General features: G+C 42.4%; 1 protein-coding gene across 8 annotated transcripts in view; it reads right to left on the bottom strand.

The window, feature by feature from the left end:
- Positions 1 to 14,064, bottom strand: part of FGF13 (fibroblast growth factor 13) — a 296,379-nt gene that overhangs the window by 33,017 nt on the left and 249,298 nt on the right. For all 8 annotated transcript variants that reach the window (XM_069943097.1, XM_069943096.1, XM_069943095.1 and 5 more), the window contains one exon: positions 11,361 to 11,464. In XM_069943097.1, the coding sequence (XP_069799198.1) occupies positions 11,361 to 11,464 (104 nt within the window). The remainder of the gene's footprint in view (positions 1 to 11,360; positions 11,465 to 14,064) is intronic.

Genomic DNA, 14,064 nt, shown 5'->3' with positions numbered 1-14,064 from the left:
CATACAGCCGCTGATAAGTGCTTGAAGACTTGAGATTTTTAAAAAGATGTAATTTAAAAATCTGTATAAGTTTCTGACACAAGTTGATTTAAAAAAAAAAAAATTCTGAGTACCCCTCTAAAACTCTTTTTTTAAGGAGTTATCTAGCTAAGAGCTAAAAGATGAAATGCACCCAAACCTAGCTGTTCTTACACACCAAGTCCCCGTGAGTATTTTAAGTCATCTTCTGTTTTTCTAGCTGCTGTCATTCCTGAATGATAAGTGTTTCTAAAATCCGATCTACATCCAAGATGGCGCCGGGCAGGAAACTACATTACCCATCATGCATCTCCCTGATTGGTACATTTGCATACTTGCACCCTTTTCTTTCTTTCCTGCACACTGCTGTCATTACTATTGCACAGTAAACACAGGACTGTTTTTTTCCCCTGATTTTGCATCATATCACCCCAATATGTATACCATACAAGCTGATGATGTAGGAGACCTGACATGCGCATGTTGTATTAAGGGCATCTGTTTATAAGAACATTCTAGTTCCATCAGACACTAAGAACATCCATAAAACTTACAATATACAGAGCTGTGACACAAACGCAAGTACTTATGCCTGCATTCACTGGCAGCGAGCAGACACTCAACTATAATTTTTCATATTACAGAAACTGAGGTTCAGAGACACAGGTAAGTCTATGGACACAGCAATTTCACTAGCACAGGTGCACAGAAAAGATCACATGTCCTGTGTTTACAAATGGAGGGGGGGAAAGGGAGCAGCGTGTTGTCAGAGTGGACACAGAGAAGATGATCTTAGATGTCCGGAGGAGGTAAGTATGAGAGAAAAACAGGGAGAGGGTGTACAGGTTATACATGTACATTAGACATAGGGTGTTATTGGAAAGGGGATTGTTCAGAAAATTGTTTTTGTTACCGGGATAACCCCTTTAATGGCAGTACCCATTTAAAGATGGATATTCCTCTAAAAAAACTGAGCTTTTTGTATAAGCATCTCCATTCCTGAGAAAAATATGTTGTCCCTAGCAGTCCAGAGTTCTGATTGCATCTTTTTTCTTTTACACTGGATTCGTTGTCAGAAGGGTTTTCTTTCTAAATGATTAACTCTTTCTAGTCATTTGTCATATGTCTATACTTTAAAGTGACAATCTCTAGGGCTTGACCTAACAAAAATAAATTATTCATTCTATTAAAAGATCACTCCAGGCATAACTACTACACTGTATTATGCCAAGTGTAGTTCCTAAGGGCAGTGCATGACAAAGAGACTTTCACTTTTGGTGTTACTTTAATCCCTGTGTCATGCACCTCCCCCTTAGGTCCTGCTCAAAGCATAACACAGTGCACCAGTTTTTCCCGGAGTTTTCCTTTAATTTGTAGCATCCATTTTTTTTAAGCAATAGAAGTATAATATTTATGTAGGTACTTTTGTTATTATTTTTCAAATGAATATTTATGTGCATTGTGATGCTATTTTTATTGCATTTTAAACAATTTTTTATTGTATTTTTTTTTTTTTTATTCTGGACTGCGACCTATTACAAATGTGCTTTTGTGGTTGCTTTGAATGTTTACTACATATAAACAAGATCCAGCAATGCAATGTTTCCAGCATGTTGGAAGCCATGAAATAATAACACTGGTGTTTAGGTATTACAAAAGTTTACGTCAACCTCCATCTCAATACAGGATGGTTATCTATGATTGTATCTTTGCAGTCTTCTAGTGGACACTTGGATGGGTTTTCCTATTTTATGAAGTTATCCTATATTCATTAGATATGGTTAAACGAGTTGATCATTGGGGGTCTGACCACTGGAACCCCCAGCGATCCCAAGAATGGTAACAAAAGTATCCCCAGAATAAACAGAGCACACCAAGCATGTGCTGTCAGGGTTTTGGAGTTTCCTATTCCTATACAACCCTGGTAGAAAGTGTGAATGTTCTGGTGGTCGATAATGCTATATGCTCACACTAAAGCTATTGTACAAATGATGGTTGCAGTTTTGGAACTAACCTACATTATTCACCATTAGCCAAAAGTATTTACCATTAAAGACATGAATATTATGGCATTTCCTGGAAGGGTGGAAAATAAAAAATCTCAATTACTGTTGGCATGACTGAACTTCAGCCCATGTACAGTCGTCTTACTGATTCATTTGGTTTTGGTTTGGTTGGCTATGGCAAAAATGTGGCACCTTTATCCAGAACTAGGGTCCACGATCGCTGTTACACACGTTAAAGTGTCCACTGTGAATGGAAAGATGGCCCCTCTCTCCATTCCCTTCTTCCAAAAACTGCAGAGCATGTGTGGCTTATTCCAAGGATAGGATATAAATGTTTAAAATAATGTTAACCTTTAAAATAAAAAGTTATCTCACTATTAGAGCTGACTAGAGATAAGCACAGCTCAAGCATGCTCGAGTCTGATTGTTCAGCACTTGAATACCGGTGGTTGAAGAAGTTGGAGTCTATGGCCTATGGCTTTATCAATGTTTTCCAGGACTCCATAGGGCTGCATCCAACGGTCAGCCAACAGTATTCAAATTCCAAATGATCTCGAGACCTGACATATATGACATAAAACATATTGCTAGAACAGACAGAAACTCTGCTGTTAGGAGCCGGCCGTCATGCTTGGCTCCCAGCACCACCGGAGCATGTGGCTGGCCTCCCGCAAGAGTACGCCGAAGCACACGCGGGAGTGTATGCTGAAGCAAACTGCTGGTTGCGAGGAGGGCCCTGACAGCGTCCCAGGCAACTGGCCGGTTGCTAGGGATGCTGCAGTATCACATTTGTTATTGCTGCCTCCGGGGCTTCACCACCCAACCCCCCCCCACCCCCCCCACCCACCCCCCCCCCCCCGCCGATTAGCCCAGGTGTAATGTATTTTAGTTTACTGACTGGCTGCTGGTTCTGTCAGGCAGTTTTCCATAGAGGTCTGTGGCTGGACTCCAGCCTCCATGAATATCCTCCCCTTTGTGTCCTTCCTTGCCTGTGATAGAGTACCTGAGTAACCCTTGAACATGCATTTGTATCCTGATTGTATTCCTGGTTTTCTGATTTCTGGCTTGGCTTTTGACTTTTCTTCTGACTCAGATTTTGTACTGCATCAACTGTGTGTTATTGACTGTTTTATGTTACACCTGTTCAGGCCAGAGACTGGCACCCAGTTATTCGCTGCCTCTTAGGGCACTTGTGGTAAGCAGGCAGGGTCAGCGGGGTTTGAGGGGGGGGGGGTGTCAGTGCTAGGCCCTCACCTGCCTTGTGTCCTCCAGTCCTATAACCTGACACCCACTGAATCTCAAAATAAGAGTCTATAAAACAACAACACAGCCACAGACGGGAGCATGCTGTGCAGGAAATCTATTGAGTAGACCTCTATGCCTTTGTTTTCAGATTTGACGATCATGAATTACAATGTAAAAGCATATCATATACATTATATGTCGTTGAATTTTAGGATTTAAATAAAAATGTCTGGTAAAACAATGCCAGAAGATTTATTTAGGCAATAAAGATTTTTCCCATAATTTTGAGAAAACCCCCGTAGCAACAAAACGGCAATTTTTCTATTCCAATTTAATTTCCTTTTTATGCGAAATCATTTTATTGTAGGCGTAATGATTATTTAAATGTATAGAAAAAAAAAACAACACTATTACAGTATAAGCAAATTTAGTGTAAGAAATGCGAACAGCTAAAGATTATGTCCCCGTTTAACTACTCTTTGATATGGAATGATTGTTAAAATGGCTGTCTATATATAGTAATCCTTCAGTCTAACATCAGCACTGTATTAAGGCTCATCAAGCCATAGCAGAAGGACGTCACATTCTCCATGCCTATCTGTGTTATAATTGGGTTATGCTGAGAGACAGAGAGAGGCCGTCATCCATATTAAATGTGAGAGCTTCTTGGAAGATGGACTTTTCATTAAAGAACCATGAACAAGCCATAAACATAGGTGCTGTTAAAGTTCTCAGTCATCACGATAGTTTTTAGGGAAAACACGAGGGCTAAATGTTGTAAATTTAAAACTTGGAAAAAAAAAAAAAAGGCCAAAAAGATTTAATAAGTTAAAAAGTTGCGTAACGCTGAAATTTAATTTTCACAGAAAACGATGTTCTCTGTGCATTTCTCAGGGGAAAAAGGAGAACTGTGAATTCTTTTATGTCAGTGAACTGCAGATGGGGAATTCTGTGTCTTACAAGTAATTACCTTCCTATGCAGGCGAATGTGAATTGAGAAAATCACTGAATGGGTACACAAGATGAAATAGCTTTGTGCAGAGCTGATGGTTGTCCTCTGGTCACCGCAAAGTCTTTATATTTTATAAACTCCACTATTTTTTTTTCTTTATATGTAAGACTAAAGGGCTTAACGTGGGAGAACAGCAATTTTAGTTGAAAAAATCCAAATCTAACTAATGCTCCATTCATAACGTGCAACGAAAAGGGCACAACCTGCATAAACGAAATAAACAGGAAACTAATATCTTTAAAAAAAAAAATTCTACTGCTAGACCCTTCTATTAGATTGGGCTGGCTGAGTATCTGCCCTAGGTCCTGTGTACAGGTTATGAAAACTGCTATAGAATAACCTTGAAATTTTGTTATTTCACAAAAACATTCCTGTCCATTTGTAGAAAGAAATAAGCCATATCCTGACTCTGCCACTACCCAAAAAACATATTTTAATAAAAAAACAATATTTATAAGAATACCTTTAAAACATAATGGGGCTGATTTACTAACATGTTTCCAGAAGCAAAATGTTTGTCGGGATTTTCCCTGTGTTTAGTGTTTGACACAATTTTTCCAAAATTCTGACAAACCCATAATTTTTGTCCAAAAGCCCGCCAACTGGATGGGTCGTGGGTGTGTCCTTTAAAACCTGCCACAACTGACAGATTTATTAGGCAAACCATTTTTTTTTATTTTTGGGGGGATTTTACAGTCTAAAAAACAGCCACTAGCATAGCAAGATGGTTGAGTTTTAGTTTTGTCCTGTAAAAAACCTTACAGATTTAAAAAAAAAAAAAAAAAAAAATAGACACAAACAACAGCATCACAGCTTAAAATTGATTGTTAGTAAATAAGGCCCAATATGCTACTACTTTGTTATTATAACTATACTTTACATCACAGATACACTTGCATCTCTCCTGCTGTTGCAAAACTACAATTCCCATCATGCCTGGACAACTATGGCTTTAGCTTTGGCTGTTCAGGCATGGTGAAAATTGTAATTTTGCAACAGCATGAAGGCAGAGAGTTTGACACATGATGCCATTTAAGAAATTAAAATAATAATAGTAAAACAAAAATACAAACAATATACCAAAAAAGTTAAAGCCATCCGCATGAGTCACAGGTTTGAAATGGTTGCTGAGAAGCCTGTAATAAGCTGTCACAGTATGTGGGGAAAGTCATAGCACACGTATTGATTGATTGAGCTAGCTTCCTACTAAATGTCAACCCTGTTGCAGGACAAATATTTCCATAAAATCCTTCCTCTAATGAGTGTCCATAAAGCCTAATTTTTCTGGATCATTTTTGCTCATTTTAACAAATCATTCAGTGGATAAACTGAAATCATCAATCCCTATACCTAAAAGGATATTGTCCCATTGTAATGGTCTACAAGGAGCCAGGTAATGTACGTCACAGGTTGGATAAAATGAAGACTAATATTGTTTACTCCCTAAGTAAGTATTTTCCCACTGTGCTCGAATTGCCCGTTTACCATATGCACCAGGTCCATAAATCTTCATTGCCTAGCCGAAATCAATTCGGCCTTCCTTCAGGCAGTGTATGTTAGGGTCTGCAATATTTAATACTGTAGAGAGTTGTACTATTCCATAGTGCAGTATACAATAACATATGTATACCACACTACATATGTTTTTGTACCATGGTTGCCTCTGTATGATGGATGTGACATCTGGCCTAGGAATATGTCAGAGATATAAAGCAGGGATAAAGCATCTGATTTGACTAAAGATCTTATTGTGTAAATTGCCCATTGTGCACTGATGAAATCAGGATGGGAGTTACTTGGGACTGGAGGTCATATATGTATTCTAAAGCATTATTACCATTGTAAAATAATATAGAATAATAAAGCATAGGAAGAAATTTCCCCTGCATGACCATTCCCTCTTATATCAAAGTATACTCAGGCTGGTGTAATAACAAAATAACATATGTACTCACTTGCCCTGATTCCCCACCATCACTATTCCGATAAAGCCTGGTCCTGCTTCGCAGCACCTCTTGGTCTCAGTCTCGCTCAGCCAATTGGTGGCTGCAGTCAGGGCCGCACCAGCTATAAGGTGAAGTGAGCACTTTGCTTCCGGCTGTGCTGTGCTCCTACCTGCCTGCAGGGGGCAGCAGTTTAAGATTATGTAGTAAGTTCCCTACACAGATGAGGGAAGTAGGTAGCACCAAAAGCAGCATCTCTTCTGAAGTCTGGAGTCCACAGTGGAAAGCAAGTCAGTGTACTGTAAGGGTCCTATTACACTGGCCGATGGGGGCCCAATGAATACTGTAAGCGAGGGCCGATTTGGTAAATCGGCACTCGTTTTCTGGGCCTGTTACATGCACAGGTAATCACTTACCAAGGGCTGCACGGACATCGTTACCGATGGCTTAAATAGTATACATTACCTATTCATGCTCCAGGGCTCCTCCTGCATTCTGCTTCTTACCGGCTTAGGCTTCAGCATAGTTTTGTCAGCTTAGTGTTGTCTCTATCACATTAAGCGATAATCAGCCGAATTAGGCTGATTCAGGGGATTGTTGCTCCGTGTAATAGGGCCCTAACACTGATCTGTTTTATGAGTAGTTGGCAGTAGCGGATTATGATAGGTCCATTTCAGGCGGTAGCCCGGGGCCCTGAGCTCCAGGGGGGCCCATGGCCACCCCAAAAATACATAATTTCAGTGATGTATTGTCTCCTGGCAATAGTTCTGCCATGATTTGCAAAAAAAAAAAAAAAAAGCATCTTTTTTACCGCTGTTTTGCACAAATCAGGGCATGATGACATTATCTGTCCTGTACTATGAACACCAAGCTAGTGCTGCCATAGTTACAGTGGGGTGGGGGGGCAAGGCTTAGTGAACAGCCCAGGGCCTATGATAAAGTTAATCCGCCCCTGGTAGTTGGCATCAGCAGATAAGAAACTGAAGAGACTGGAACATCCTGAGGGTACACCCTCTCCCCTAACCTTTCCTGTCATATCGCTGCTCTGGCCTCAGTAACATTTTTCTTGTGTGGGCCTGAAGAGGTCAAGTCGGGGGAAGAGAGGATTAGGGAGGGAGACCCTGTACTCTGTTACAGTCTGTGTGCATCTAGCCAGGCAGACGTGAGTGAGCAGATCACGGCAGTAAAAAGCTCTATACTCCTGTCCTGGGCCCATCCATAGAAACACCCCAGCCTCATCACTACTCTCCTAAAGATGGTGTATAGGGCCCCTTAGATGGTAAGTGTGAATATTTCCTAGTGTCCCACCATGGGTGTTGCTATTAGTTACACCCTTCGTAAAAGCCTGTACTTTTTGGATGTAAGCGGTGATGTAGGAGTGATAAAGTTTCACCACAAGATGTTGCTGTTGTGAGTATATGTACTTACTTATTGCACAGCTGTAGTATTGAAAGGGTTATTGTTTATTTGTATGTCACATGGATCTGTAGACTAATGAGAGTACTTTCTTCTTCTATCCTATCATTTCTCTCTTTACTTCTTTCATATGCACTCTTCACCCATTCACAGCACACCTTACAGGGGCTGTAGATAGAAAGTCATATGGGTAGAGGAAGTGTTAGGTCATTTGTGGCTAGACTCTGTAGAGGAAGGACACAAGTCAGAATGCTCTCTACACAGTTGGGCCCTGGCCCTCTGCCCGGTCCCCGGTCTCAGTGTGTAGTCTAAAAGCAAACCTAGGCACATGCAACCTACAGATTGTTCTCAAGTAACTCCACTCAACACTATGCAGTGTTAAACCCTTCACTAGAGAGGACAAGTCAGAGATCATCTTAACCCACGCAGTGGACAAGGAGAGACACAGTGCAGGACAGTATGTTATAAAGAGTAAAACCGATTTTATGATAAAGAGATTTTGTGATTCCTCATCAAGCATCAGTCCTTGGGTCATCTTCCCTTTCCGTGGGTGGCAGTGTCAAAAGTCCGGGTGGGTCATCGTTCCACTCCGTACCACCGTAACAGCCCAAGGGACCCGGCAAAACAAGCTGGCAGGTAACTGTCAGCAGAGCAACAAGGTATAACCGGCCCTTTAAAATAAAAGCAGGTGTGCCACTATACCTGTGTGCCCAACCGGCACTGGTGTCACAACATAACATCACTGGGCCCGGCTATATCTCGGCCAACCACCATAGAACTGGCATCACACTTTACCATCTAGCAAGTGACCGGCCATGCCGCCTCCACACCAGAGGTGTACCACACCATATTAATATACCTATGTCTTTGCATCCAGCACAGCTTACAGCAATTACTGTATACATGCGCTCCATCTAGCACAGCTCACAGCAATCACTGTATACATGTGCTCCATCCAGCACAGCTCTCAGTAATCACTGTATACATGTGCTCCATCCAGCACAGCTCTCAGCAATCACTGTATACATGTGCTCCATCCAGCACAGCTCTCAGCAATCACTGTATACATGTGCTCCATCCAGCACAGCTCACAGCAGTCACAGTACACATGTGCTCCATCCAGCACAGCTCACAGCAATCACTGTATACATGCGCTCCATCCAGCACAGCTCACAGCAATCACTGTATACATGCGCTCCATCCAGCACAGCTCACAGCAGTCACTGTATACATGTGCTCCATCCAGCACAGCTCACAGCAATCACTGTATACATGCGCTCCATCCAGCACAGCTCACAGCAGTCACAGTACACATGTGCTCCATCCAGCACACCTCTCAGTAATCACTGTATACATGTGCTCCATCCAGCACAGCTCACAGCAATCACTGTATACATGTGCTCCATCCAGCACAGCTTACAGCAATTACTGTATACATGCTCTCCATCTAGCACAGCTCACAGCTATCACTGTATACATGTGCTCCATCCAGCACAGCTCTCAGCAATCACTGTATACATGTGCTCCATCCTGGACAGCTCACAGCAGTCACAGTACACATGTGCTCCATCCAGCACAGCTCACAGCAATCACTGTATACATGCTCTCCATCTAGCACAGCTCACAGCTATCACTGTATACATGTGCTCCATCCAGCACAGCTCTCAGCAATCACTGTATACATGTGCTCCATCCTGGACAGCTCACAGCAGTCACAGTACACATGTGCTCCATCCAGCACAGCTCACAGCAATCACTGTATACATGTGCTCCATCTAGCACAGCTCACAGCAATCACTGTATACATGTGCTCCATCCAGCACAGCTCACAGCAATCACTGTATACATGCGCTCCATCCAGCACAGCTCACAGCAATCACTGTATACATGCGCTCCCATACCTCCCAACTGTCCCGGATTCTGCGGGACAGTCCCGCTTTCGGGGTGCTGTTCCGCGGTCCCGGAACGGCACCCAGTGTCCCGCATTATATGTGGCCTCACCGAAAAAAACAATAAACCAGTAACTCACCTGTCCGCCGGCCCCAGCAGCTCCTCTCCCGGCAGAGCGCGCACTCCCGTCATCCTCCGGGGCGGGCAGCGGGGTATACAGACACTGACTGTTCTGGAAGTGACCTGTAGCCTCCATCATGAATCACTTCCGGTACAGTCAGTGACTCTGTACCCCGCTGCCCACCCCGGAGGATGACGGTAGTGCGTGTTCTGCCAGGAGAGGAGCTGTTGGGACGGCGGACAGGTGAGTTACTGGTTTATTGTTTTTTCTGGTCGGGCCACACAAAGCGGAGGATTGGCTACTATGTGGGGAGCTATATGGGGCATTGGATACTATATGGGGCACTATATGGGGGCATTGGATACTATGTGGGGCACTATATGGGGGATTGGATACTATGTGGGGCACTATATGGGGGCATTGGCTACTACGTGAGGCGCTATATTAGGGATTGGATACTATATAGGGCATTTTGGGGGGGATTGGATACTGTATAGGGCACTATTCATTGACTGTAGGGGAGTGGCTATGGAGGCGTGGCTATGGAGGGTCGCTATGGGGACCGCGGCGCACATGTCCCTCTTTGCTCTTTGCAAAAGTTGGGAGGTATGCGCTCCATCCAGCACAGTTTAAAGCAATCACTGTATACATGCTCTCCATCCAGCACAGCAATCACTGTATACATGCGCTCCATCCAGCACAGTTCACAGCAGTCACTGTATACATGTGCTCCATCCAGCACAGTTCACAGCAGTCACTGTATACATGTGCTCCATCTAGCACAGCTCACAGCAATCACTGTATACATGCGCTCCATGCAGCACAGCTCACAGCAATCACTGTATACATGCGCTCTTTCTAACACAACTCTCTGCAATCACTGTATACATGTGCTCCATCCAGCACAGCTCACAGCAATCACTGTATACATGTGCTCCATCCAGCACAGCTCACAGCAATCACTGTATACATGCGCTCCATCCAGCACAGCTCACAGCAATCACTGTACACATGCGCTCCATCCTGAACAGCTCACAGCAATCACGGTATACATGCGCTCCATCCAGCACAGTAGGGATGGTCCGAACCTGCCAAGGTTCGGGTTCATATGAACCCGGACTCTCGGCAGTGATTCCCGCTGTCTTAAACCTCCGTGCAGAGGGTGGATACAGCAGGAAGACCGCCTGGAAAACTGGGATACAGCCTACGGCTCGGGAATCATTGCCGAGAGTCCGGGTTCGTACGAACCTGAACCTCGGCACGTTCGGACCATCCCTACAGCAAACCTCTCAGCAGTCACTGTATACATGTGCTCCATCCAGTACATCTCGTAACAGTCACGATATACAGTACACGTGCTAACCATGCAGATAAGGCTTACCACAGCTATCACACAAAATGCATCAATTTACATAAACTAGAAGCTGCTTTCTAATCAATCGCCATTTCCATGACCGTCATTCATGGTATATTGTAATGTATTCTCTACATCTCAAAATGAAAGACCTTAATGGAAGTAGATCAGTTGCTGCTATAGACTAAATTTCTGGTTTTATAAAAGGCCACTATTAATGAAGATAAGAAGTCATTATCCAATTACACACAGACTATTTATATATAGCTCTGTATGCTTCCTGTAAAATCATTGCTAGGCCTTATACAAATTATACATTTGTCCAAGTGAATAATTCTAAATGAATGTTACTTACTGATGGGTATAAATATCCATCGCTGTTCATTGCTAGGTATAGCTTAGTTTGAACACCTTGAATAGCCACCACTCGTAAGCCAACTGGTATGAGGTTAAACAAAGCTGAAAGAGATGCAAAGAAAAGGAACATCAGATACAGAATAACATTAGTAGCACACAATAAGTATGTACGTAATTCTAGAATTACAATGTGCTTCTTAATGCAGTCTCTTAAAAACTATTAAGGTTGTTATGCATGGTGGGGCTAGTCCTACCATATCATCTCTCCCTGGACTGTAATGTTAAAGGGGTATTCTGCTCAAACTTAACTTTTGATATGTTGTTGCCCATGGTGAGACTAACAATTCATTCCATACTTTTTATTATTTAGTTAGTCTCCTTCTCCCAGTTCTGAGCTGCTGCTTTCTACTGAAGACACAAAAAACTGTGCGTGAGCCTTTCTCTCTGTCTCCCTTTCTACCCACTCCCTTTTGAGACTGCGGATGTAAAGAAGGAGACTATATAGATAATAACAAGGATGGAAGGAATTGTTAATCTAATTGTTACAACGTTGCAGGTAGATACTTGTTAACATCAGCTGTCTCAACAGGAGGAGAGGAAGATGGAGGGAAAAGCTGACATTTTTGTGTCTTCAGCATGTTTTTTTTTTTTTTTTGTTATTTGATGGGATGTTGTTCTGGTGTATCACAGAATTCTGCCTAGTTTTCTGGTCCTGTTGTCAGATATTTCCTTCAGTTTGTGTTCTGTTCAGTGTTTGCGCTTTATCTAGGTCATCCTGTAAGACAAATACTTCCTTTCAAACTACTGCTCATATCAGCCACTGACATCTAATGGTCATTTGTTTTTGTTTTTTTGTGTTTTGTTTTCTTCTGACTTTTTATTAACAATCTTGCATGAACTTCTTGGGTAACAGCTGATTGGTTCAGCCACTCATCCTTACCATAAGTCCTGGGGGTATAAGAGTACTGGGAGCCATTGTTTTGACCAGAAGATGCAGCTGTCAAGGTTCTGCAGTCTAGTGACCCTTCAGTAATCTTACAAGGTATGGACACCTCTGAATATCAATGTGTGTGTGTGTGTGTGTGTGTAAAAAAATGACAAAACAAAAACTGAACAAAAGTTTGTAAAATGACCATTATATGGAAATAATAATACCCTGACGAAGGCAAATGCTTTACTTTGCTGAAATGCCTTTTTTATGAGCCTCTAGGGGGACCCGGAGAGGGAGAGAGTGACGTCACTCTGTTCCTTAAACCCGCCGGTTGTGTTCTTGCTTACATTGTTGTTGTTTTGTTTTGGGTTTTTTTGTGTTTTTTTTTGGGGGGGGGGATTAGCCTCTGAAAGGGGCATCCCTATCCAAACAGACTGGGAAAGATATTGCACATATTTGAACCATAATTGGGCCTTGGAGCCACGCCAATGTACTGGATCTCGGTCTGCTATTACCACCAACATTGGAGGACTACTTCATCTATGAAGCTTTTATTGCACGGCTTATACAGATACTTTCATCTATTTCACAGTGATATCTAGCATGCAACTATAACAGAGTTTGCTTATTGCATTTTTAGTATTACAGCATATGTTACTCACGCTCGGTGTGTTAGTATTTATTTGTAGTTCACTTTTATCCATTTCACAGTGATATACAGCGTGCAATTATATAAAAAGAGGCATATCGTTGCACTTGTAGTACTGCAGTACATGTTTACTTGCGCTTGGCACTTTATATATATATAATACAGAAAGAATACTACAGGTTAATTAAACATTTTACTATTATGCACCAGATTTTTAACCTTCTGTGCCCAGTAGTTAGGTTAGCAGATCCTTCTGGTCTACACCTGCAAGCGGTGCAGGATTTCAAAGGACTAATTTTGTTCTTCTATTCTCATTGAGAGTGCCTTACAGCAGAGATACTACTAGAGTCTATAGGTCTCATTAGTCAAGAGTCGGTTGCCATGAAACTAAAGAGGCAAAGGGGAATGAATATATGAATAGAAGGCAGCAGGTATATATGGAGGATCAGCCATCAATAACTCAATAGCTGACACATTTTCCCTCTGTGTGCTGTGCATATTGTCAGACAGCATCTTCCCTGCATCCTACACTGGTAGGAAAGAATTTTCCAACAGATATATAGGTAGAAAGAGTCGAGAAGAGCCCAGGGTGCTCTATGAATCTTTCTACAACAAGCAGCAGGTAAGGGCCCTATTCCACGGGACGATTATCGTTCAGATTATTGTTAAATCGTTCGAATCTAAACGATAATTGTTCGTTTGAATAGCAGTTAAGGATTAACGACCGAACGAGAAATCTTTGATCGTTTAATAACACCTGGACCTATTTTTTGTCGTTGCTTGTTCGCAAATCGTTCGCATTTTGTTCGGTCGTTCGCAGTAGTGGCGAACGCAATAGCGGCGACAAGACGACCGCAAGAAGGCTCATAAGTAACGATTATCATTCCATGTAAATGGGTGAAAGATTTCAGGTCTTTCACAACAGCGGTCGTTTGGATCGTTTATCGTCAACGATTATGCAAACGATAATCGTCCCATGGAATAGGGCCCTAAATCTGGAGGGACAACCATCTGTAAGGAAACAGCCCTGTTTTAGAACAATGGAGGCTTCTTACGAACCGTTGTGGCCTTTGCATTCTGGATTGTCTTTTCATATAGCTTTGCATTGTGCCATTGGTCTTT

This window comes from Dendropsophus ebraccatus, chromosome 10 (assembly GCF_027789765.1).
Source record: "Dendropsophus ebraccatus isolate aDenEbr1 chromosome 10, aDenEbr1.pat, whole genome shotgun sequence".
NCBI lineage: Eukaryota > Metazoa > Chordata > Amphibia > Anura > Hylidae > Dendropsophus > Dendropsophus ebraccatus.
Note: the sequence above shows the minus strand (reverse complement) of the source record. Positions and strands in the feature narration are given on the sequence as shown.